Source organism: Perca fluviatilis, chromosome 6 (assembly GCF_010015445.1).
Source record: "Perca fluviatilis chromosome 6, GENO_Pfluv_1.0, whole genome shotgun sequence".
In the NCBI taxonomy this organism is placed as follows: Eukaryota; Metazoa; Chordata; class Actinopteri; order Perciformes; family Percidae; genus Perca; species Perca fluviatilis.
Window position 1 is genome coordinate 37,503,485 of NC_053117.1, and position 27,306 is coordinate 37,530,790.

Sequence of the window (27,306 nt, forward strand, 5' to 3'; positions counted from 1 at the left end):
CTCTCCTCTTTTCATATCTAGCTGTCCTATCCATTAAAGGAGGAAATGCCCAAAAAATTATCTTAAAAAAAAGTCTTTCTCTGCAGGGATCCTTTGCATAATATTGTCAGACACTTATAACCCACTTAATAATAATAATCTGAGCCTGTCGGCGGCAAAAACTGAACTTTTAGTGGACGGGAACTGTCGATGAACATTTGACCTATGGTTACATCACAGCCCTGTTTCACAGCTGCTAGTTACAGCGTTCTCGCTCAATACTGGACCAACTTCAAAGCTCTTTGTAGTCTCTTTTGGTTTGGAATCAGTAGGCTACTTAAATACTGTGATTCAGAGCTAGCTGAAATACTGAATTCATCAGTTAGACATTATTAGACATTTTTAATTACATTTGGTATGCACCGTTACCCAAAAGAAATTAGTTTCTAATCTATTGCTGGTGCATTCAATTGTACTCACACAGCCCACAGTGGTAATGGTGACTGAACTGGAGATGAAACTGAGACCTTCGTTCATACTGACATAAAGGTTCGCTGCCCTGGAAAAGAGAAAGAAAAAATGTCTGGGCTGTGTGCGGTGCCTTAGAAAAACAAGAGTGCACGGCGTCATACGAAACCTCACATTTGTGTTAATATATTTCAACTTCAACTTACATCCCCTCATCTTGGAGAACTGGTGCAGGGCAGAGGAGATACGTATCTTCCACAATCAAAGGCTTCACCACTAGAGAAGGAGAGGGAAAGGGGTCATGAAGAAGGGAATCGGCCAAACATTTCAGTCTTGTAACAGTCAGCCCTATTCACTGACGTATAAAGCTCTCAAACCAGATTTACCCACATCACGACGGGTTACAGTACTAGTTTAATGAATGAATAATGCCACATTGCTTCATTGTAATTGAATAAGTATGTTGACCGAAGTTAAATGATGTCACATCTTTCACTGTCACTCAAATAACAAACTGTCTGAGAGGAGCATTTCTTCAAGACAAGAAGACTGAGCTGAAGACATCTGTATGACTCTGAGGAACACCAACATCAACACCGCTTTTTTTGTTTTTCAGGCAAATCTGCTGTAGCTCCTCGCCTCGTCCAGCTGGCTTTTAGGAAAGCGGCTCCAACAAGCATCGTCGCCCAAGCCTGTGTGTTTATCCTGGCAGGAGGAGAGCATACCCCAGAACTGAGGAAATCAACACAAGCAGCCACATGGGTCGCGACCGCTCTTCTCCAGCAACACCACGCAGGTTGGAGGGGGGGGGGAGAGAGGAGGGGAGGGGAAGATCAACGCTGCCAAAAACAGCTCAAAATGGGCCAGATATGATCTCGCTCAGAGTTCATCTCTGCACCCACCTCGCACTAAGAATGCACTCTGAAAGCATGACGAAAAGGCCCGAGAGTAGGCCGGGGCAATATATATATCGATATTATATCAACATCAATATTTAAGGCTAGATATCGTCTTAAATTTTGGATATCGTAATATCATGATATGACACAAGTGTTGTCTTTTCCTGATTTTAAAGGCTGGATCACAGTAGAGTGATGTCAGACTTACTAGCTGTTCTATTATTTGCCTTTCCCACTTAATCATTGTATCCACATTATTGGTGGTTATTTAGGAAACCTCTCATTGGTGTTGTCCTCGGGTCAAATTTGATCCGTTTTCAAAGTTGTTTTATATCAGAAATATGGGTTTCTTTGAACCAAAATGCCCAAATATAATATGGATGCATGGATGTGTGTTCTGTGCAGGTAAAATTTAATGATCACATTCATTGAATTTTGGGTGTTTTATTAAATTTGTATAACATTCTGTGTCTGTGATCCACTCAACATCCTTTGATCTTAACTATTAGTCAAAATAAGTCATAATTTCTGCATTTTGAACTTAAAAAGTAGGTATAATGTCATATAAATTAGGTTTATTGACCATGAATTTAAAACAAAATGTTGAAAAAAGTGACAAAAACATTTGAAAAAGTGTCAAAAGCATAAAAAAAGAGCCAAAAATGCTGAAAACCAAAAATTCAATTTCACTTTTGACCTGGATGGACAACAAGTTCATGGTCAAAGGGAAGACAACACAAGTGTTAATATGTTGTGAAAGCACTAATAGTCAATCCTACAATATCGCTGCAATATTGACATTGATGTATTTGGTCAAAAAATATAGTGATATTAGATTATTTTTTTTTTCTTCACATCGCCTTCTTAACTACAAACTACAGTAAAGTCCAATAAAGAGCTGCTTCTGCACGCTTCCACTGTTTAAATCCCTTGAGGATAAAATGCTGGCAAACATCATGTTTTATTGGACTGTTTACTCCCCGAGCCCAGAGACAGGTCATGTTTTACTGTGAGGTGCAGACAGAACAAGTGCCCACAGTTCAACCATTAAGTTAATGGGAATTACTGCTTCCGATGATGACAGATGAGCAATCTCTGAGAGACTATTCACCGGGACGGTCTGTAGTGGTCTCAGCAGTCGATTATGGGAAAACGGCAGCATTACGTTAAGTATTTGAAATCATCAGACTCGGCTACAATCGCATTTGAAGGATTAGTTTGACTGTTTGGCTTATTCGCTTTCTTGCCGTGAGTTAAATGAGAAGATTGATACCGCTGTACGGTAACGACAGCCTGGATATGGTAAGCTTAGCTTAGCTGTCGATTATGGGAAAACGGCAGCATCTTTGAGTTGTTGAAGAAATTATCGTAAAAGTATTTAAACGTACGAGGATATCGGTCGTTTGTTTCCTCCCCTCTAATACGACCCACAGGAGTGTTTCAGAAACCAGCTCCCCTAGCGGTGGCAGGAAATATATAACATATCTCAACCTGAGAATGTAACCGCGTTACAGTTTTAAACACGTGGATAACGCGAAACGGTCGCAGGTTGGTTAGGTTTGGGTTTAAATCAGACGTTACTTCACTTCCTGATACGCAGTAATGCAAAACGTCACAGCTCACAGAACAAAGTTTGTTCCGTAAAGTGAAAAAACTTGAACCCGGGTCTCCCAGGTGAAAGTCTTGTGTTTGTTTGACCCATCAACCTCCCCAACCTGCTTTCTTACAAGGAAACTTGGCACTCTTACACTTCGTCACCTTACTTCCTGCTTTGCTCCCATCATAACTAATACAGCCAATTAAAGGCGCCGTCACTATAAACTTAAATATAAATCGTAACATTATAATGCGTTACATTTACCTCTGAACTCTGAGCTGGGAACATCACACCGGAGGTTGATTGTGCTCCATTTGCAAGTCTTGATTTTTCAAAGTGGGGTTCAGCTCTAGCCAGGTTAGCCATTGTTAGCAATACCGGTTGATAACAACGCATGACGCTGTTTTTTTGTGCATACAAACACTATAGCAACATGTCCACAGATAGAATGTTGGATTTTGAGCTCTGGGTACTGCGAGGTTGAGTTTCGAGCTTGGAAATCTGAGGTCAGGGGGCGTGTTTCCGACTTTGACCTCGGAAAATCCGACTTCCGTGTACAAATGGAACGCACTATTAATTGCTGCTTGAACAAACGACTTATGTGGGTGTTTTTCAGGAGAGGACGGTCTCATTTAAAATCATAAGACTCAGCTACAACCGCATTTGACTCTTTGACTTATTTGCTTTCTTGCCGAGAGGTAGATGAGAAGATTGATACCGCTCTATGCTAAATATAAACCTACAGCCCGAAGATGGTTAGCGTAGCTTAGCATAAAGACTGGAACCAGCTAGCCTGGCTCTGTCCAAAGGTAACAAAATATTTATTATATATATATATATATATATATATATATATATATATTAAGTTCAATAATAGCTCACCTTATAGTAAATCTCGTTTGTTTAATCCATACTATAAAAGAAAAGTAAAAATCGTGGTTTTTACACGTTCTTCTGTGCGGGACTATTTCTTGGCCAGGTGCAGTAACTTCCTGGCGACTTGTCGTCACGATGAGGAGAAACAGAAAATAACACCTCAAATTTATGATTTAACATTTCAGTTTTTTTACAGATTGAACAAACAAGATGTAACATGAGCTTTAGAGGTGCTGGTAGGCAGATACTGTTGTGAAACAATTCCATCAGGAATCCTATCACCTACTGGCTTGACCCCTGTGAGTTGATTCTGAAAGCAGTGGCGAGCGCTCGGAGAACCAAGTTACACGAAGCAGGGTTCAGTTCACAATGTTCTAAATGAGACACACAATCAGTGGCGTAGTCTACGTGATACGCAGGTATACGCCATATACCCTCTAGGAAAGGTCAAGAATTTCCATCTACCCACTTCCAAAAGCACAAGGATACGTAACATTTTGGTCATAAATTTACCATTTACCACCATATTGTCTGTGTTGCGAGTCACCTAGGGATAACAACACGGTTTCTTGGCGGTCATTCTCTGTGCAAACATGACATTAAAGTGCTCATATTATGCTCATCTTCAGGTTCATAATTGTATTTAGAGGTTATATCAGAATAGGTTTACATGGTTTAATTTTCAAAAAAAACACCATATTTTTGTTGCACTGCACTGCAGCTCCTCTTTTCACCCTGTGTGTTGAGCTCACTGTTTTAGCTACAGAGTGAGGCATCACACTTCTGTTCCTATCTTTGTTGGGAGTCGCACATGCGCAGTACCTAGGTAAGGACTACTAGCCAGTCAGAAGCAGAGTATGAGGGCGTGCCCTGACAGTACCTAGGTAAGGACTACTAGCCAGTCAGAAGCAGAGTATGAGGGCGTGCCCTGACAGTACCTAGGTAAGGACTACTAGCCAGTCAGAAGCAGAGTATGAGGGAGTGCCCTGACAGTACCTAGGTAAGGACTACTAGCCAGTCAGAAGCAGAATATGAGGGCATGCCCTGACAGTACCTAGGTAAGGACTACTAGCCAGTCAGAAGCAGAGTATGAGGGCGTGCCACGCTAGCAGCTAGGCGAGCATTATAACGTGTGTTACAAAGTGACCACGTTTGTCTCTGAAGTAAAGGCTGGACTACAACAGAGCTGTTTGGAGCAGTTTGTGAACAGTGTTTTCTGTTGGAGATGGTAAGTCCCTTTGGGGTGGACTTGGGGCTTTTTCACTTTGTAAACCTATAACATGCACAAAAAAAAGATATATAACACAATAAAGGAAAGGGAAAAAGCCAAAAGGCATAATATGAGCACTTTAACTTATGTGAAGCCAACTCAAACTACACTCTTATTTTCGTTACAGAAACTACAGCCTGATGAGGCTGATGCTATACGGGGTAATGTTACAAAAAATGTATGGGGTTGTTGCTCTGGGACAAGGGCAGGAATGAGGCTGAGGGAAAAAATCACAATATACTCACTACAAAAAACTAGACTACACCACTGCACCCAAGGATATACATATGCTCCAGCAATCGCTTCATTCATTTAGTTGAGGTGTAGTAAGATAAGAGAGTGCGGTTGGGAGGAAGGATTGTCTCAAGGTCTCTTCACACAGATAGGAAAACAGCGTTGCACTCTAGGATACAAATAAAATGGGTGAGAACGACTTTCTTCCAACTTCTCACAGAATGGAATGTAAGATTATTCCCAACAGTTGCCTTTAGGCAAAGCAGAGCCAGCTGTTTCAGCCTTTTTGCTTAGCTATAGCTAACCAGCTGCTCACTGTAGATTCATATTTAGCTTACAGACATGAGAGTGGTATCAATCTTCCCATCTTACTCTTGGCATTAAAGCAAATAAATATATTACCCAAAATGTTGAACTACTTATTTAAAGTCCCATCTCCCATTATCCACACTGTTGAATATAGTCCATGGCAACATCTGTCACCAAAACATTAGACAGCTCAGGACCGGGCCTGCCAAATCCCAGCCCGCCCGACTGTATTTGCTGCTACTTTTTCCTGGAGACACAAACTCAAACGTCGATTCATCTGCTCAACACATGCAGTTACATATTGCTGCTTACCTTTTTTTGTACCGTTTCAACATATTTGCGAAGTATGCAGAGGACTGGATCAGCCGGGAGGGGGGGTGGGGGGTCAGTGAGGGCACAAAGATGTATTTTTTTTTTTATGATTAAAATGGTGTACAGGAAGAGATGCTTTCTGATTGTTTTTTTTCAGCGCTGTTTGTCTGCAGGAAGTTGGTTCGGAGGAGTTGTTATTCTTTCACTAAAGGAGAATTCCGGTCGATTTCAACACATAGCTCTGTTGTTTGTATATTTGGAGTGCTGTCAGTAGCGAGAGAAATGAAAACAATCGGTGCTGCCTACACCGTGTTATCCTTCTAATACAGTGTGCACCCAGGAGGCTGAAACAGGGCAAGTTTTAAACGTGCTTTTAGCCTCTTAACATGTCCAAAATGTCATTACAAGGGCCTACCCATGTGAAGTGATTCCTTCCGAGTGAACACAGTGAATCTGACTGCAGTAGATGTGAAAGAAATCCATGAAAGTCGTGCTAATTCAGCACTGTTTAGTTCCTGTGTTGAGACGGCAGTAAGATGAGTGCTTCGGGACTGTCTACAAACTACAACACCGAAAACAGATACAAAAATATTTTCAAAAATAGGCATATGCTTATTTTTTTAAAGGTAAGTGCTGTAGTACAACTAGCAGGAGACAATTTATAATTGAGATAAGTTTGGAGACACTACCTTGTTAAATCATTAAATTAATACATATTTTTGTAATCTCTTTTCGGTGTTGTAGTTTGTAGACGGTCCCTAAGTCTTGCCGTCTCAACACAGGAACTAAACAGAGTTGAATTAGCACAACTTTTATGCATTTTTTTTACATCTACTGCAGTCAGATTCACTGTGTTCACTCGGAAGCAGGGCCGGCGATTGCTATAGGCGACCTAGGCTATTGCTAGGGCGTCAAAAGTGTTGGGGGTGCCGTGACGCCCTTAGGTCTACCCATTTATAATAGAATTATGAATGACAAGCGAAATAAAACGTGTTTATTAAACATGATCATCCTAGGGCGCCCCCTCAGCCACACGTTTACTTGTCAACCTTTCATTACGCGACGTTTCCAGTCTACGGGTCAGACTCAAACACACGGAGCTCTGAAGCAGAGCTGTGCGTCAAGCCGGTGTCCTCTCGCTGTAGAAATAGAGAGCGAGCAGCGGCACGAACACGAGGACTGCTGTAGCGCCCTTCCCTGGTCTGTGCAGCTTCAGGTTTATAATGGAGCCGCTCTGCTGTGGGCATGCTGCGGCAGATGTGTCCCTATTTCGCGATAGTTTTGTGTTTCCACCTCCGATAGAGCGCGCTAGCCTACAGCCACTTCCCTCAGCTGTCTCATTCAGAGACCAGCGTCCAAAAAGCGCGGGGCGTCTGTGTCTGTCAGGAGGTCTGAGATCTACCGTCTCAGCAGAGCAATCACGTAATGCACAGCAGACTATGGTGGCAGGTGGTTTATTTTCTGAAATATATTGACTTTATTCTTGTAGTAGCCTATTGCATTATCACTTTATTTTTCTCACAATATCACAACTCCTCCAAACCTCAGAGAACACAGATGAGATATGCTGTATTTTGAATGTGCATAAAGTTTTGAACATGAGCAGAAATCTTGCTCAAACACATCTGAAATATTACAGTCCAGAGGTTTATTAATTCATTAAACTTAATTCATATATCATTCAGGTGAATCATTTTAATATGCACGTTTAAGGTGGTTACTTCCTCAACAAAAGAAGCAAAAGTGGGAAGAGTAAATGATGCCTAGGCTACATGTGTGCTGACTCAGATATAATTAGAAACATCGATCCAAAGGAGAATAAACAGATGAAAGCAATACAGAATGCCTGAGAGCCTTACTGCAAAATATTCCATGATGTTTTCATATTTGGATTGTAATCTCTGTTTCCCTTTAGATAAAGATATTTCCAGCATAAAATGATTCAGAAAAAGGTAAAAAAAATTAAAAAATTAAAAAAAATAAAGTGCATAAATATTCACCAGAATGCAGGAAATGAAGTATTTAATGCTCAAAATGTTCAGGGGGTGGACCCCCAGCCCCCCCCCCCCATCATAAGTCACCATGCACACAAATCTGGAAACAAAAAACTGGCCTTTGGGTTGCCAGACCAGTTATGATTAGACCAAATGTTGGTGCCATCTAACTTACATGGAAGATAGAAACTAAAATGAACATACATTGCTACTCTATTGCTGACACAGCACTGTGGAGATCTGGTAATGCAAGACTGGGGGGGAGGGGGGCGCAAAACTCAATCTCGCCTAGGGCAACCAAAGGGCTAGAACCGGCCCTGCTCGGAAGGAATCACTTCACATGGGTAGGCCCTTGTAATGCCATCTTGAACATTACGAAAAGGCCTAAGAGGCTAAAAGCACGTTTAAAACTTGCCCTGTTTCAGCCTCCTGGGTGCTAACGCTAGCAGGAGGATAACACGGTGTAGGCAGCACCGATTGTTTTCATTTTTCTCGCTACTGACAGCACTCCAAATTTACAAACAACAGAGCTACGTGTTGAAATCGACCGTAATTCTCCTTTAACACTGGGAGGACTTTACTTTGTTAAAAAAATTTGACATAAAGCAGGGGCGGAGCCAGACGTTCTAAACCTTCAGGATTGGAACTTAAGAGTTTTAAAGTATAAGTCCTCTGGGAGGCCCGAGTTGGACTCGGTTGACTTGTTAAGTCCTTTGGAAGGCCCAGTTTGGAACTGGTTAAGTCCTCTGGGAGGCCAGGTTTTGAACCTGAGTAACAACAGAAAACACAAGTCCTCTGGGAGGCCAGAGTTGGACTCTGTTAACAGGAACCTGCTGGAAACCAGTTTTTAAACTGAGTCAGGCCCGTTTATACCGTAACTTAATGTTACTTTGAACTTTCCTGTATAATAAATGATAAAAAAAAACTTATACTGCACTGTAAATTTGATTCTTGTATTTTATCTATTTTTAATTTTTTTAATCATTTTTATCTGCTCTTTAATGGTTTATGTAAAGCACTTTGAATTGGCCTGTTGCTGAAATGTGCTATACAAATAAAGCTGCCTTGCCTTCGGCACTCAGCCCAAATCTAAGGGCAGGTCCGGGGGCATGCTCCATTTACAGCAGCAATATGCACTATTTTTCATACCGTTTAATAAAAGAATGCCTGAAAAATCTGTACGTCATTTGGTAAAAGCATGATAGTTGCCAAGGAAAAGAATCATCCTGTAGAGCCGACATCCTATTTGGTAGGCTATCTAATTGTTCTTCAGCTGTCTTCATTCAGATAACAGAACGCAACAAATGTTAAGAGTAACTCATTTTCACTCCTGCCGCCTAAAGAGAGGCAAAAATTGATGTAACTATAAAATAAGGTACAGTACATAGGGTAGGAATTTGGCGTAAACAGCATCAGGAAGACTGAGGGGATATAACACAAAGTTGGAAGATATTTTAAACAATATTCGGGGCTGGATCCCCAGAAGCCCCGCACCCCCCCTGCTCCGCCGCTGATTTAAAGTGCGAGATTCCTGGGCAACCGCCATTTAAAGAGACTTAAAGAGTCCCTCTGGATAGCTAATAGAAAAGTACTGCTCGAGTGCTATCCTGCATACCAAATACAGTATTAACACGAGAGAGCAGAAAAGATGGTAAACCATCCTGCCAAATGGTTCTAAACTCCAAAACAGACCACTTGGATGGAAGCAAAAAAAAATCTGACAGCAGAAATTTTCCAGATTAAAAAAAAAAAAAAAAGGTATTACATTCCTCTGTGAAGAGTATGGGAGACTGTGAACTCCAGTTGACTGATAACGACACAGAGAAATACCGACAGATTAAAAAAGAAACCCGTCTGTTCACCAGAGGAGCAAACATTTAGTTTGTAATTAGACAAGCGTCTCCTGCAGCTGCTGAGGCATGCCTGTTAGGAAGTGGATTTAACAACTATTATAGTAAGCCACCAGTAAAAGACTTTGGGGGACTGGTTGTATCCATCTCTGCACCCACCTCACACTCTGAATGAAAGCATTACGAAAAGGCCTGAGAGTTCGGCTGGGCAATATATCGATATTATATCGACATCGATATATTAGGCTAGATATCGTCTTAAAGGAGAAATCCGGCGCATAATGAACCTAGGGGTTAATAAGACATGTGTACCTATTCGACCGTTCTCTGGGATATGTTTTCATGCTAATCGAATGTGACCAGTTTTAGTGAAAACCGCTTATAACGCTAGTCGTTGGGGCACGGGTAAAGTGAAAAGAAATCGCTATTTCTACGCCACTAACAAGGCTCAAAATAGCACCACACTTCCACGGCAGCATAATGAGGGTCCCTACATGTAAACACGAGCATTGAGAAGTTTGTAAGTGTACAGACAGTTTAATATAAAGATTATAGTGTGCTGATTCGCTGCGGAGCTCTCCGGCGTCCGGCAAAAATCGAAGCTCTGCGTATCAGCTCCGGAGGGACGCGAATAGAACATGCGCAGAACACAAATCAATGTTCCTTGTGATGGGGATATGCCGATACGCGTTTACATGACCAAAATTTCGGGTTAGAAAAGGGGTAACCCAGGTAGCATATTCGGGTTTTTGCCGGTGTTTACATGGCCGTGCGCGACCGGGTTATTGCTAATATTCCGGTTTTGAACGGGTTATTGGCTGCATGTAAACGTAGTCGGTGACGTCCAATAAAGAGCTGATTCTGCACTCTTCCACTGTTTAAATCCCTTGAGGATAAAATGCTGGCAAACATCCATGTCATGATGTTTTATTGGACTGTTTACTATTACAGTAAGCCACCAATAAAAGACAGGGGGGGGGGTTGGAGGTGTGACTGGTTGTATCCTAAAGGCATTCTTTTTTTCTGCCTAGCGTGTGGTACTCGCCACACTGCCTGTAAAATTACACAACGTGTTGTTTAAAACAAACCCAAAAGCATGAGTCCGTTACACCAGCACGACTGTTTGTTTGATCACAGAGGACTCCCGCTGTGCGGCTGACTTTGTGTTTGACTTTTGGGAAGCTCACTTAGCTGTAATTTAGACCCAGCTGCCTGCATGCATGTGTTTATTCCAGCTGTTTTTATTGTAAATAAAAAAAAAAGAGTGATCGGCTCTGAGTCGATGTGTACTCAAAACACTCGTGTGTGTGATGATGAAAACAGTGAATCAAGAGTGTTGTTGCACTCACTCTTAGTGACGGTGTCGTTGATGCGGAAGCTGCACAGGACCTTTTCGACGTTGCGGGCGTGGAGAAACCCGTTGCCTCTCACCACCACTTGGAAGGACTCTGAGCGAGGTGAGGAGAAACGCAAACGTCAAGCAGAAGAATGCAACACTAACGCTATTAGAAAAAGGGTCTTTCGCAATTTCTGTTACTGGAGTTGAGACATGCGACAGGAAGTTTGGTTTACATAGGTAACATCACCACTGTTTTTTAGGATAACATTTCTTTGTCTGTATGACTTTTAGGTCAATATTTGTTCATGTACACTACCGGTCAGAAGTTTGGGGTCACTTAGAAATTTCCATTCCACTCCATTATAGACAGAATGCCAGCTGATCTGAGTGGGTGGCTGATCTTTAATGCAATATCTACATTGCCCATTATCAGCAACCATTCATCCAATGTGTCCAAAGGCACGTTCTGATTACTAACCTGATATCATTTTTAAAAAAACTAACAGTTTTTAGCAGTGGGGGCAGTGACGGAACTGACACTTCGCTGCAACACAAACTAATATATTTATTCACCTCTATTCACACACACAATGAGGCATATTTTCTGTTGTGATTGAACTGTATTTTTTGAGTTACTATACAGGCCAACTTTGATCTTGACATATAGGCTAAGCATTCTGTAGCAAATAACAATAAACTCACTATTAATTACATTATCTTAATGCAGTGTAACTACTTCAGCATGTAAATAATGCACCTACAATACAAACGTTCTCCGACATGCACTCTAACAATGCAGCCCTATTTCTGATACCGTGGGGGGCAGAAATGTTGCCATGGGGGAGGGCCACCACGGTCAAATCAACATAGAGGAAACACTAAGAGAACCCTTTTGCAATTATGTAAGCACATAATGTAATCTGAAAACTGCTGCCCTGGTTAAAAAAACAATGCAACTGATCTCAGCTGGTATTCTGTCTATAATGGAGTGGAATGAACATTTCTTAGTGACCCCAAACTTTTGACCGGTAGTGTATAGTAGTATATATGTAATATATAAACAAAATATTTCCTTATTTGGTGTAATAATAATGTTTTTTTCTGTTTTTTTTTTCTTTTTACCTTCAGCAAATATGCAAGCCCAATATGTGGTAAAGGGAAGAGTTGACACGCCAATACCTTTCTACATATTGGATTTTAATGAAGTCAGAAAAAAAGAAGAGGGAAAAACAGTTGATTTTGCAATTATTAGTTTTACACATACAATAGGAAGCCAGTTTAAAACCGGGTTAAATCATGTAGGGCCGACTAAGGTGTGCTACTGTCGGATTTCATGCATTCAGTGGCCTGGTGTGGATGAACAGGAGCTAAATCTAATTTGTCTTACCTCCTGCACAGATACTAGAAGGCTCTGCTGCCAGGATCTCGATACAGGATTTCTTCAGGATCTGAGGAGATAACAGGAAACACTTTTTAGCAGCCAGCCAGCAAATCTCAGATGGTGGAGAGTTCCTAAACGTACCAACAAAACAATGCATTCTCATAATGGGTTTGTAGGATGTCATACGAAAATGTATGCACAACGATTTATTTGATATCGTATGAATTAACGGCGACTGCCGGCCACATGACAATTAAGTCGTGCGGTCTTTACAGTTCATTTTAGCCGACAAAAGGTGACTGTGAGCCAGGTACAGAGCACCGTTTCAGCGGCTGTTGCCGTTATGGTTTATCCGACAAAAGGTGACCATCATGCAGCGACAGCACTTAAGTTTAGGCACCAAAACAACTAGTTAAGATTAGAAAAAAACATTGTTCACATAAACCTTTCCTTCTGGGACCTGACCTCCGCTCCCTGGCTTGAAAGCCCTGTGTTTGATGACCCATCCAGTCTGACGACATCCCTCTCTCACACTCTCTCATTGTGGTGCTGACAGTAGTCTCGCTTTGCCAGACCTTCCTCCACAGCGCTGCGGAGGAGGAGGGTCTGGCTAGTCCACACAGCATTCCGAGATGGGTGAAGAACGTGCTGTGGTTTGTTGGCATTTCTTTAAACCAATCACAGTCGTCATGGGGGCTGCTAAGCACCGGATGGAGCTACAGCGCCTCTGCAAAATAGCCTCGGGAAGGAACTTGTTTTGTGTGTACGTTCAAAAGTTGTTTTAGTCGTGCGACAGAAAACTCCGATTGGACAGATAGTCTAGCTAGCTGTCTGGATTTACCCTGCAGAGATCTGAGGAGCAGTTAACCATAGTCCTCAGAAATCCACCAGAGTTTAAAGTGCCAACACAAAGAAAGAACAAGGCAACGGATATCCGGCCTAAATGAGTGAAATCCGGCGGAATTTCCGTCTGCAACGGACCAATCCCAGAAGTGGAACATCGAGGATATGGACTATGCTGACAGTAACAAAAACGTGGAATACATTCTATGCATTACAATGCATTACTTTTCGTAGCTGTATGTACGAACGATTCATGAAAACCAGCCTGAACAAGGAGACTTAAAAACAGTCTCAGCTTACTGCTTCTTTACCATACTCTTCTACTCTTCTACATAAACTGAATGACAGGTTTAGCCACAGCCATGACTTTTATTTGCCTATTAATTAACCTTTTGCCACCGGGGCCTCTGGACCGTAAGTTTCTATCTATTCTCATTTGTGTTGTGCAGATGTTCGTGAACGTTCTGCTCTCCAGGACATACCAACTGTAACCCTGAAGACGAAGAAGACTGAGTCGTGACCCAGTGCCCCGCTCACGTAAATGATAGGCAACAGCTTTCAGTTTTCTGTTAATCTGCTCCAGATGCCTGACCTTTTAACAAACCTCGTATCCCAGTGACAACAGCCCACGGCAAACTGGTTCTCCTTTCTCCAGCTAGCAAATACAAAGAAATTGAAGTCAACACCACTGAGGTGGGTCTTAAGAGATACAGCACACGCTTTGATCGTGTTTGGCCAGACATCAGCTGTGATGATCAAAAGCAGGAAAGTCACAGCAGGTTTTTCGTGGAAGTCTGTCCCTGGCCGGGCTTCATGGATGGAATAACTTATCGTGCTTTAAACTTGTTTTGTCTTGTTTCCTGTTTGCTATTTGAGCAGCATGTTGACGGATTAAAACTGAAGTGATGGCAGAGATTAGATGCAGTACTTATTAAAGCAAGAGGATTTTCTGTGGAGCTCTAAGACACGTTAAGCCTACATTCTCAATGGTACTATTGGCGATCAGTGTTGGGTAAGTTACTCAGGAAGTGTTACTTACTATCAAAAGTAATTAGTTACTTTACTCATTATATTACTATATTACTTTCAATAATTAACCTTACAGGAGGAGTCAACCACAGCCAAACTGCAGAACTGCAAACATTATGCATTTAATCAGAATGCAGCATTGAAATTCTGCTTAGAAATATTTACACATTTTCTTTAGGCTCAAGTCTGCCACTTTAAAATTTTGGATAGTCGTCATGGAAACATTAAAGGACAATTCCAGCGCAAAATTAACCTAGGGGGTTTATAACTGATCTGTACCCATTCGATCGTTCTCTGGGACATGTTTTCATGCTAATCGAATGTGTTTGTATCTTGAAACAAAGTAGCACGGACCGCTGATTAGCTTACAACGCTAGTATTATAGTATTATACCACTAAAAAGGCTCAAAATATCACCACACTTCAACAGTAGCATAATGAGGGTCCTTAAATGTTAACCGAAGCATTGAGAACATTGTAAGTGTACAGACAGTTTATTTAAAAGATAGTTTAGAAAGACAGTATCTCCCAAGACGGCGGCGCCTGTATACGAGAACGCGACTGTCCGGATTCCACCTGATGTCCTTCTTTTCAGCCGGTTGTCCGTTACCTTGGGCTTTCTTTGTATTGGAATTCTAAACTCCGGTGGATTTATGGGGCTATAGTTAACTGCTCCTCAGATCTCTGCAAGTTCCTTCCCGAGGCTATTTTGCAGAGGCACCATGGCTCGGTCCGGCGCTTAGCACCGCCCAAGACGATTGTGATAGGCTTAAAGAAATGCCAATAAACCAGAGCACATTTTTCTCCCATCACGGAATGCTGTATAAACTAGCCAGACCCTCCTTTGCAGCGCTGTGGAGGAAGGTCTGGCAAAGCGAGACTAATTACTAAGCAATGCATTACACCAGTTGTTGGTGATATATTCAACACAAGTGCTGGCCAGATTTGAAATGCTCACCGAGTCGATCACTCCCTGCAAGGCCTCGAATCCATCGTTCACAGGGAAGACATGGTCCTTGCTATCAGCAATCTTCGCCAGCTGGAGAGGAAACACGTTATTACAACTGCACGCTGATTCATCCGAGACACAGAATTAGTTAAGGTGACGGCATGACAGATTACAGCGGTGACTCATATGAACACAATCAACAATAATACCTCATTTCATGTTTTTAGGAGACAAACCAAACTATTTTCACGCCACATAATGAAGAGAAAAAGTCTCCTTTACTCACACTGTAATCACTCGCCTGCCAAATACGTGGATAATGCTGTTTAAATTGTTTTTGAGACATTTGATGTACATCTAATGTCATTGTTTAATCTCTTAAACTCTTAAACATTTACTTCAGTTCACTGGGAAGAGAGTTGACAGCCCAGGGGCTCATTAGCTCTGTTTGATGGATGTATAAATAGTTTAGACTGATATAAGTGGATTGTTTTTAAATTGGGGCGAACTGTGCCTTTTATGGAAAGCCCTTTCATAACTGCTCAAAAGCACTGCCTTCAATCGCACCACATGCTTGGTCTTGGGGGGGGGTGTCCTGAGATAACGTCTTGTTATGATTTGACACTATAAATAAAATTGAATTGAATTCAATGTTTTTAAAATCCCCAGTTTTATTTAAAAGCTTAAAGGTCCCATGGCATGGCACCTCATGGCATCACTTTATGAGTTTTTTTTTTTTACATTAATATGAGTTCCTCCCAGCCTGCCTATGGTCCCCCAGTGGCTAGAAATGGCGATAGGTGTAAACCGAGCCCTGGGTATCCTGCTCTGCCTTTGAGAAAATGAAAGCTCAGATGGGCCGATCTGGAATCTTCTCCTTATGAGGTCATAAGGAGCAAGGTTACCTCCCCTTTCTCTGCTTTGCCCACCCAGAGAATTTGGCCCACCCATGAGAGAGAGACATCATGGCTTTCAAACGAGCAATGTGTCAGTTGGTCAAGGCCACACCCCCACCCTCCACCTTGCCCCCCCCTTCTCTCCTCCTCAATAGCTACAGACACAGAAATGGCACATCCTAAGGAAAGCTTTATTAGGGGACCACTAAGGTCTATATAAAAGAGACTTCAGATACAGTATTAGGGGACCACTAAGGCCTATATAAAAGAGACTTCAGATACAGTATTAGGGGACCACTAAGGTCTATATAAAAGAGACTTCAGATACAGTATTAGGGGACCACTAAGGTCTATATAAAAGAGACTTCAGATACAGTATTAGGGGACCCCTAAGGTCTATATAAAAGAGACTTCAGATACAGTATTAGGGGGACCACTAAGGCCTATATAAAAGAGACTTCAGATACAGTATTAGGGGACCCCTAAGGTCTATATAAAAGAGACTTCAGATACAGTATTAGGGGACCCCTAAGGTCTATATAAAAGAGACTTCAGATACAGTATTAGGGGACCACTAAGGTCTATATAAAAGAGACTTCAGATACAGTATTAGGGGACCCCTAAGGTCTATATAAAAGAGACTTCAGATACAGTATTAGGGGACCCCTAAGGTCTATATAAAAGAGACTTCAGATACAGTATTAGGGGACCACTAAGGTCTATATAAAAGAGACTTCAGATACAGTATTAGGGGACCCCTAAGGTCTATATAAAAGAGACTTCAGATACAGTATTAGGGGGACCACTAAGGTCTATATAAAAGAGACTTCAGATACAGTATTAGGGGGACCACTAAGGCCTATACAAAAGCATCCAAAGAGCACCATGTCATGGGACCTTTAAAATTCACTCTTTGACTCCCTGAAGCTTAGACGTCATGAGACATTAAGGCACTGACTAAAAACATACCTGCGTCTCGTTGAAGTCCTTCACGCCCACGCAGTAAACAGAGGCACCCAGGCTTCGGGAACGGTTGGCCTGTCAAATATACACAGATTTACAGCTAAAAAGGGAAGAAGCTCAGCACCTGGGATCAATTACACCTCTGCATTGCATAACATCACCCAAAACATCGTAAAAAAAAAGGACTCGTGTTTGTCGAGATTTCACAAGAAGTTGGGCAACACCGTGTTCCTGGTGAATAATATTATTCAGACTTCATGATAATAGAAATGTCACACAGATGCCTGAATGCAAAACAGATTATACAAGCCACATACTTTAGTTACAAGTTATAAATGATAGTTTACAAGTAGTGATGCATGTGGCTTTTAGGGCTGACACTGAATGGCAACCTAAGACCTCCTAGTCAAGTGGAACATTTCCAGCTATACTGGCAGGGGCAGAGCCAGACGTAGTAAACATTCGGGGCACAGCCCAAACCTAGGAGGGGGGTCCAGGTCCGTGGGCATGCTCTATTTACGGCAGCTATATGCACTATTTTTTAAGCCATTTGATAATAGAATGAAAATCTGTACATCATTTGGGAAAAACCTGAAAGTTGCAGAGGAAACCATTGTTTGTTTTGAATCCAACTGTCTTCAAAAATGTTGAGGATGACTCATTTTCAAAACCGTCTGATGTTTCTATTTTTGAAGTTACATATCCTAGGTAGGGTAGGAATTTGGCGTAAAACAGCATTACTAAGCTTGAATCTTGAAACCAAATTTTTCAGTAGAGATCCGATTCCTCACACAATTTGATTTCCTGCCTTGAGGATAACGTGTAATCATGTTTTCTATCTGGATGTCAGAATGTTAAAGGTGTGAGAAGAGAGCACAGACTGCAGCATGGAGACCAGGGGCGGAGCCACATATGGTAAACTATCAGAGCTCAGCCCAAACCTAGGCGGGATCCGGGGGGGGGGGTGCTCCATTTACGGCAGCTATGTGCACTATTTTTTAATAAAATGCCTACAAATCTGGACGTCCTTTGGTTAAAACATGATATTTGCCGAGGAAAAGCATCATCCTGTAGAGCCGACATCCTGTTTTGTATGTAAAGTCCAGTTCAGACCAAAGATTCGCGATGAGACAAGTTGAAACTTGCAACTTCTTGCAATGCGTCGGTCTGTAGCATTCTGAAACCTAACAGTTCACACCAATGAGACGAGACGAGGCGGTATATCATCTCCATAGCAACCACTCTTTTCACTTCCTTCCTAACTTCCGACTTTTAGGCTTTTTTGTTTCATGTAAATATGAACGTGGATAACGTTAGTGCTTGCTAGAGTTGCATTTCCAGTGATGAATCGGTGAAAACACGTTTTATTTCTCTCACTCTCTATCTCGCTTGACCATATAATGTTACTGTGCTATCGGGCGGTCGTTGAGGCTCCATCTAAAACTCTGCCATATCGACCAGCTGTTTGTAAAATAAAATGGATTATAGCTCATTTTATTTCTATAGTTTATCCCTGACTTTACCAGCTGACTTCCCTATTGGCTGCTGAAACAGGTGACGTCTGTTACGTTCTAAAACCAGCCTCTGTGACTTGAACAGTTGAGTCGCAGCGAAACCATCAGCTGGTTTGAGTCGAGCTGAGACAGGCTGGTTCTGCGACGTTCTAAAACATCCCCCCACCCCCATTGCTCTGCCCCTGGCTACTGGAAACGTCAGCCCCACTTTGTCCCAGCCGTCAACATGTCAGAGGGCACTCAAAGCTGATTAACGCCTCAGACTTTCACACACCTTCTACCCAAATGGTCTGAAGAACAAATAAATCATTAGATCCCAGTGCAGATGTGAAGAGAACGACTGGACTTGGATGTGTAAATCTGCCAGATGCTCTGACCCCATTTTTTACAGACTAAAGTAAGAGGATCAAAAGAGTGATGTATAGGGTGTCCGCGTTTGATCTGGCCCTCCACACGCTCAGTGACATGTTTCACCTGGTTATGATTTGTGTGACCCATTTTATCTCTCACCTCCCGCTCAGCGTAGTAGAAAAGATCCTCGTGCAGCTCTCCGTCTGTCAGAGCGATGATAACACTGGCGGTGCGATAACCTGCAGGCGGAAAGAATTCAGTCACCCCCCCCTGCTTGCAATTAAACACTCTTATCTTATCTTATCCTCCATTGCAAATAACCATGCAGCAATGTTGAGATAACATTTTGTAGCTTTTCCGATAGCATCTAAATCGTACAATTACGAGTTACATCCCTGAAGGTGTGAACACAATGAACTCATTCACAAAGTAAATTCCAAGTCAAGGAGCTAATCCACACTGTCACTTAAACTCAGTGGATCCCACCCGTTTTGGCTTGGGACACTTTAAAACAGTGACGTCTTTACATTAGGGGGCCCCACCAGATGGCGCTGTGGAGCAGTGCACGACATGATCAATAATTCAATGTAACTAATAATATATCGTTTATATGTATATTCTTTGTAACTAACATTCTTGCTAGTTTTATTACATATAACAAAGGTAGCGCTGTCCAATACATTCCAAATATCTTCCTATGGGCGATCTACAGTCCCCCCCAAAAGTATTGGAACGGCAAGGCAAATTCCTTTGTTTTTGTTATTCACTGAAGACATTTGGGTTTAAGATCAAAAGAGGAGTATGAGACTTCTAATAGTTTAGAATGTCAGCTTTTATTTCCTGGTATTTACATCTAGATGTGTTAAACAACTCACCGTTTGTTTGAACCCACCCATTTTTCAAGTGAGCAAAAGTATTGGAACATGCGACTGACAGATTTTTCTTGTTATCCAGGAGTTGCTTTTTAGGTTGATTGTTCAAACATTAAATAGCTCTGCATGACTGGTCTAAGTTTTTATCCTTGGTTTAAACCTATAAAGACTGCATTTCTTGTTAAAGAGGATAAACCAACATGAAGACCAGAGAGCTGTCTATGGGAGAAAAGCAAGCCATTTTCAAGCTGAGAAAAGAAGGAAAATCGACTAGAGCCGTTGGACAAACATCGGGCAATGTCCTGAAAAAGAAAGAAACTACTGGTGTACAGAGCAACAGACGTCGAACAGGTTGGCCAAGGAAAACATTAGTAGTTGATGACCGAAATATTGTGAGAGCTGTGAAGAAAACCCCTCAAAACATCAGTAAGTGACATCACCAACGACCTCCACAGTGCAGCATACCTGTCAAGTATCCCGTTTTGGCCGGGAAAGTCCCGTATTTTACCCTTCTTTCCTGCCGTCCTCCCGTATTAGTATTTTCCCTTAAATCTCCCGTATTTTAACCTGCGTTATAAAAAAAAAAAATAATACCCCGGGCCCGAGCAGAGTAAAAAACTAAAACAAAAAAACATCTTTACTATGCATTCCCCATAGCAATGCAAGTTCAGAAAGGGTGTTGAGGATGACGTTAGACAACAGAACTGTCTGCGCTCTACTGTCATGTAACATGAACCACTCTGGCCCAGCCCACAAATACACTCCTTCCAAAACAGTCTTAAAGAATGCAAAGTCTGCAACAAATTTGTACAATAACTCACTAAAAGAGTAAAGAAAAGTTATGTGAAATGAAAAGAAAAACTGTAAAAGAAAAGCAATATGAAATGAAAAGAATGTGTGGAATTAAAATAAACTGTAAAGACAAGCAATGTTATAAATTGTAAATGTTTTCAGCATTCTGCATCAAGTGGTGATTTTAGCTTTCTTGTACACCTGTCTTAAAATGTAAGAGATACTGGAGCTTGGTTGGGGTGGTGGGACTGCTTGCGGTGGTCGCCGAAAAATTTCCCTTATTTTCAAATCCAAAACTTGACAGGTATGCAGTGCAGGGGTGAAGGTATCATAATCCAGTGTTCGAAGAAGACTCCGAGAGCAGAAATATAGAGGCCATACCACATCAGCAGTAAGGAATTTGCAAAGAAGTACAGAGATGAGCCGCAAAAGTTCTGGAACACAATCTTATGGACTGATGAGACCAACATTAATCTCTACCAAAGTGATGGAAAGGCCAAAGTGTGGAGAAATAAAAGAACTGCTTATGATCCGAAGCATACAAGCTCATCTGTGAAGCATGGTGGTAATGTCATGGCTCGGGCGTGCATGGCTGCTTCTGGAACAGGCTCATTCATATTTATTGATGATGTAACTGATGATGGTAGCGGCAGAATGAATTCAGAAGTGTACAGAAACATTTTGTCTGCCAATTTACGGAGAAATGCATTGAAACTAATCGGGAGGAAGTTTATCATGCAGCAGGACAATGACCCAAAGCACGCTGCCAACAAAACAAAGGACTTCATCAGGGAAAAAAAGTGGAAAGTTTTAGACTGGCCAAGTCAATCGCCTGACCTTAACCCAATAGAGCATGCATTTCACCTCCTGAAGAGGAGACTGAAGGGTGAAACCCCCCGAAACAAACAAGAACCGAAAGAAGCTGTGGTAAAAGCCTGGAATAGAATCACAAATAAAGAATGCAACAGTTTGGTGATGTCGATGGGTCGCAGGCTTGAGGCAGTTATTGCGAGCAAGGGTTATGCAATCAAATATTAAATGTTATTTACTTTAAGATTATTTGTTCCAATACTTTTGCTCACCTAACAATGCAGTGGTATGTCCTGAGTTGTTTAACACATCTAGATGTAAATACCAGGAAATACAAGCTGAAATTCTGAACTCTTGTCTCATACTCCTCTTTTGATCTTAAACTCAAATGTCTTCAGTGAGCAACAAAAACGAAGGAATTTGCCTTGCCGTTCCAATACTTTTGGAGGGGAGGTCTGCTACTTCTAGCATTGTTCATTTGGTGAGCATGGGGCCAGCCCCTCAGCATTCATTAATCAAGTGAGCAGATGAAAACATTATATTCAACGCGCTTTCAATAATAAGCTGTAGGGCACGAACATGTTGGGCCCCATAGCCAATAAAACATAATAGAACGACCTACGTCAAGACGTTTTTTGAAATGTAATTTATGTGGTATGGGCATTGCTAGCCAGCTACTAGCTAGCACAACTGTCAGTTATGTTCGTTTGTTAGCTACCTACTAATAGCGAGCCAAATACAGCGAAGCAATACGAATCAAGATGACAATTTATTAAAAGCTAAATTTAGTACATTGCCAATAGAACAGAAATTAGAAATTACACGCTTTGGGACCACACCAAGCAGAAGATCATTCAGTCTTGAAAGGACAAAAAAAACGGAATGCGTTACTCCTGCTCCGCGCTACGTTAATATGTGCAGTTGTGATTTCATGTACGAGGTGCTTTTGTGGGTTACACTTTACTTGAAGGAATCTACATAAGCAGACTGATCTCATGAATTGACGTATGTATGACACGCCAATTTGTATGCCGTTTTTGCGTGTTATCAAGACGCATAATTGCCGTGTATATCAACGCAAATCGGCCGCCATTGAGGTACATTGCGACTCAATTGGCACCGTAGCGAGTAGTATAAAGGAACGAGGGATTGCGTAAGGAGGTACACAGGACTTTCACCCGGGAGAGCCGGGTTCGCGTGTGGCGATTTTTCAGCCGTTGTTTTTCTTTTCTTTTTTTTTTTTTAATAAGCCTTACCCGATGTTTCTTTCCTAAACCCAACCATTTATTGTTGTCCTAAGCGTGTTTTTGTCGTTATTTTCCGTGTTTTTGTCACTGTTTTGTTACTAAAGCCTTTCCCTGTGTTCTTTTCCTAAACCCAACCATTTTTTTTTTATTAAATTTCTTTACAGGCGTGTGACGTTGTTCTCGCGATAGTACGTCGCGTTCTCGCGATAACACGCAACGTGGCGAGGCCACGTGGTGGGTATGTTTACATCAGCTGTATACAGCGTAGATATACACGCAGATAGCTGAAAATGCGTACAATAACATGCCATTTGGCTTCATGAAAGTGGCGTGTATATTTACGCAAAGTCATGATGCCATGTTGACATAAGAGTGACATGACACTGTCATGAACGTGTCATAAACATTATAAACACGTCATAAACGTTTATGACAACGCTTCATTTAGTGTCATTCGGTTTTTGTCATGACTAGTTATGGTTAGGGTTAGAGTTCATGTGTCATGACTGTGTCATGACAGTGTCATGTGTTCATGACAATGTCATGTCACTTTTATGTAGATACCTTCAAGTAGTGTTACCCTTTTGTGTTTGGATTCATTGAGCATGTAGGTTTGTGTGTAGTTTTATAGATGAGTTTATTGTGCCCCGCCAGGCTTTCAATGCCAGAGACGTCACTGCTTTGAAAATATATAAAGTCAACTCAAAGCCCTTCATTCTTTGTTAATATGTAACCTTGAGCTGCGAGCAAGTTGTTTAATTTGAATAATGTGTAGGCCTGAAGCCATTCAGTTAAAAAAGTTAACATCAGTCAGGATCTTTTTTCGCTGCAAGAAAAATAGTTCTTTTGCCCTAAATTTTTAATCATCTCACGACCCCTGAGATGTATCTTGTGACCCCCTCCCGTAGGCGTCCCCCATAGCTGGGAGCTGCTGACTTGATGCAGGTACCCATAGAAATTAGAAAAAGAATTGAGTATACATTCGAAAAAAAGTTCTGGTTTATCCTTAGTTACGTGAAACAATTTACTGTTTTTGCCCTGTCCAAGCAAAGAAAAGTACTACCCACCTTCGGTTTTTCCATTCAGTTTTAAAAAAACAGAATCAAGATGTCAGGATTTCCCTTTATTTTACCCTAACTTTTTAATCATCTCACAACCCCTCAGATGTATCTTGTGACCCCCTTTTAAACCCCATAGCTGGGAACCGTTGAATAGACAAAATTGGTCATACATTAAAAAAAATTATAATTTATCTTTAGTTATTTGAAACAATTTACTGTTTGCCCTGTTTGTGTAAAGAAAAGTAAAACACACCTTCGGTGTTTCCATAGTATATCTGCTCACTGGCCTGTGAAAAAACAGAAAAGCTGGTTTGAAACAGTAGAATATCTATCTGGTAGCATGCAGTACGTAAAGGAACTGCTCTAACAAAACAGCCCTTTAGCTCTCTGGACAGCGTGCTGTTAGTTCTGGAGCCAGTTTGGAGATAAAACAACTTGTTGGACGTGCAGAGGCGGCTCACCCTCAGGATGCCCTCATGCATGAAGGTGTCTCCTCCTGGGAGAACCCTGTGGAGCTCCTCCAGACCTTTACGAATGCGTTCCCTGAGCAGACATACAGAAGACGACGTAACCCACATTGTTGATTAATCTAATGGAACAATATTTCCTTTGTCAGATTCATTTGTGAACATACTAGTGGACTACACACAGACACTGTGAGGCGTGGTGACGGAGTAATAGTTTCCATCAGGGCAGCGTTTTGCAGAAAAAAACCCCAGCAATGTGTAACAGATGATGGATTGAAACGCTCTTGGTTTGTATTGGCTCGAGAAAGAATCGCGCAGATTGACAGGAAATGAGCCCTTTGTCGAATAAGATATGAGGGAAGCAGTGAAAGTGAAAATATTTTGTGACACTGCTGAGGAAAGATTAGACACGTAAACTGCCCACAATGTGTCAAAAAACCACATGATGAAGTAGTTGTGCAGACCGACGACATTGTAGACAGATAACTCGAGGGAAAGTATCTGTCTGGAATCTTCTTGGTTATAAAAATCCAGAGGGATCATAACTGCGTGGTCTGTGTCCAAATCTGCTATAACACTCATTCGTCTCAGCTGCATGATAGAAAAAAAAAGCAAAGGATTAAAAGTTGGTTTTGAAGGGATCTGCACCCACCTGTCTTCTGTCAGGCTCATTAAGATGCTTCCCTCAGTGGAGAACACAATGAAGGACATCCGCAACTGTGGACTGGGGCAAGGAGAAGAGTAAGATACACTGAGATCAGTGATCATTCATGTATGTTTTCCCACAGACTCTGGATGACACAATTAGGATTTGTTTTACCTTATGAATTTATGAGCTAGATGTTCAACAAAGTTGTAGATTTCTGTCCAGTGATGCTGCACACTCCCAGATCTGAGAAGAGAATAGCCACATTAATGTAAGGATTTCTTTTTTTCACCACTGCTGTGCAACTAAAATGCATGACCATGGCCAGATTATGAGACATTGGACCCCTGGGCGCTGACTTTTAAAAAGCCTCGTACGGCTCTTACATAGGAGCACCGCCCCCACACTACACCAGACACAGAATGACTATACATTCTGTGTCTCTTAAAGGACAAATCCGGCACAAAAGGAACCTAGGGGTTAATAACACGTGTACCGAGTCGACCGTTCTCTGGGATTTGTTTTCCTGCCAATCGAATGTGACCAGTTTTAGCGCAAACTGCTAATTAGCTTATAATGCTAGTCGTCGGGGCACTGGTAAAGTAAAAATAAATCGCTATTTCTCTACCACTAACAAGGCTCAAAATCGCACCACACTTCCACGGTAGCTTAATGAGGGTCCCTACATGTAAACCGAAGCATTGAGATCTTTGTAAGTGTACAGACAGTTTATTAAAAAGATAGATTATACAGACTGTACCGTTCACGTATACATGCAGGAAAACAGTCGTGGTAACCAGTAACATAGCTCAAGCATGGCGTTCGTCAAGGGGCTATTTTGAGCCTTGTTAGTGGTAGAGAAATAGCAATTTCTTTTTACTTTACCTGTGCCCCGACGACTAGCGTTATAAGATAATTAGCGGTTTGCGCTAAAACTGGTCACATTCGATTAGCATGAAAACAAATCCCAGAGAACGGTCGACTCGGTACACACGTCTTATTAACCCCTAGGTTCATTTAGCACCGTATTAGTCCTTTAATATTTGTTTTGTGTCTCTTTGTCGACGGTTTGTGTCTCTGTAGTTGTTTTGTGTTTTCTTGTAATCATTTTGTGTCTAATTGTAGTAGTTTTAGATCTCTTGGTGGTCGTTTTGCGTCTCTTTGTTGTTATTTTGTGACTCTGTAGTCGTTTTGTGTCTCCCCATAGTCATGTTATGTCCCCTTGTAGTAGTTTTGAGTCTCTCTGTAGTCGTTTTGTGTCTCCCCATAGTCATGTTATGTCCCCTTGTAGTAGTTTTGAGTCTCTCTGTAGTCGTTTTGTGTCTCCTTTTTTCTATTTGCATATTTAAGTGGTTCTTTTGTGTCTATGCAGTTGCTTTGTGTCTCTTTGTAGACGTTTAGTGTCTCCTAATTGTAATTTTAGGTCCCCTTGTAATAGTTTTTTTTCTCTGTGGTTTATTTGTGTCTCTTTGTATTAGTATTATGTCTCTTTGTAGTTGTTTTCAATTCAATTTTATTTACAGTAGCAAATCAAAAGAGATCTTGTTACTTTACAGATAGAGTAGGTCTAGGCCACGCTCTATAATTTACAAAGACCCAACAATTCCCCCAGTGATTCCCCCAAGCAGCAAAAACTCCCTCCCTGTTTTGCATCTCTTTGTAGTTTTGCATCTCTTTGTAAGCCTTTTGCATCTCATGGTAGTTCTTTTATGTCTCTTTGTAGTTGTTAAGCGTGTCTTTGTAGTGGTTTTGTGTTTCAAGAAGTCCTTTTGCATCTCTTTGCAGTCATCGCCCCCTGACCCCTGGGCCTGTGCCCAGTAGGCAGGGTCCAAAATTAGCACCATCCACCAGCCAAATGTTGGTTAAAAATCAGATAGTGGCTGGTAGATTTGCTTCACTCACCAGCCAAAAAACAGTAATCCGAAAAAGTAAATTTTGGACCGTGCCGGTAGGTCAGTAATCTGTCAATGGTTTAGACTTCAAAAGTGAAAAGGAGCCTAGAAAGAGCCTGCGGAACAGTCCTGCATGAGTAAATGCTTTGGGCAGCACGGCTGGTGCTACTGTCATGCTCCTCAGATTACTGTTAACATCTCTATAAATGCACCTGCTATTATACCAGTGTTATTGCACCCTTATTACGCCTTCATGCATCCAGCTCTGTCATCACAACTCTGTCCCCTCTTTGATAATGAACTCCAAACGGACCTGCTGTTTACATTTCTGCTTTTAGTGGATTCAGTGGTGAAAGAAGTAAATAAAAATGGACATTTATCAAATCTGTGACTAAGACTGCAACCCCCAGCACCAAACCACACCTAGTGTTAAACAGGCCTGTATGTTGTTGGTCAGTTTAATATA

The 27,306-nt window shown here is 41.6% G+C and overlaps 1 protein-coding gene across 1 annotated transcript in view; it reads right to left on the minus strand.

The window, feature by feature from the left end:
* Positions 1-27,306, minus strand: part of LOC120561221 (anthrax toxin receptor 1-like) — a 57,890-nt gene that overhangs the window by 25,397 nt on the left and 5,187 nt on the right. The window contains exons 2-12 of the mRNA XM_039804251.1: positions 25,123-25,194; positions 24,955-25,026; positions 24,297-24,378; positions 24,089-24,122; positions 19,213-19,292; positions 17,195-17,263; positions 15,339-15,419; positions 12,515-12,575; positions 11,138-11,236; positions 654-723; positions 460-538 (exon numbers count right to left, since the gene is read on the minus strand). Of these exons, the coding sequence (XP_039660185.1) occupies positions 460-538; positions 654-723; positions 11,138-11,236; positions 12,515-12,575; positions 15,339-15,419; positions 17,195-17,263; positions 19,213-19,292; positions 24,089-24,122; positions 24,297-24,378; positions 24,955-25,026; positions 25,123-25,194 (799 nt within the window). The remainder of the gene's footprint in view (positions 1-459; positions 539-653; positions 724-11,137; positions 11,237-12,514; positions 12,576-15,338; positions 15,420-17,194; positions 17,264-19,212; positions 19,293-24,088; positions 24,123-24,296; positions 24,379-24,954; positions 25,027-25,122; positions 25,195-27,306) is intronic.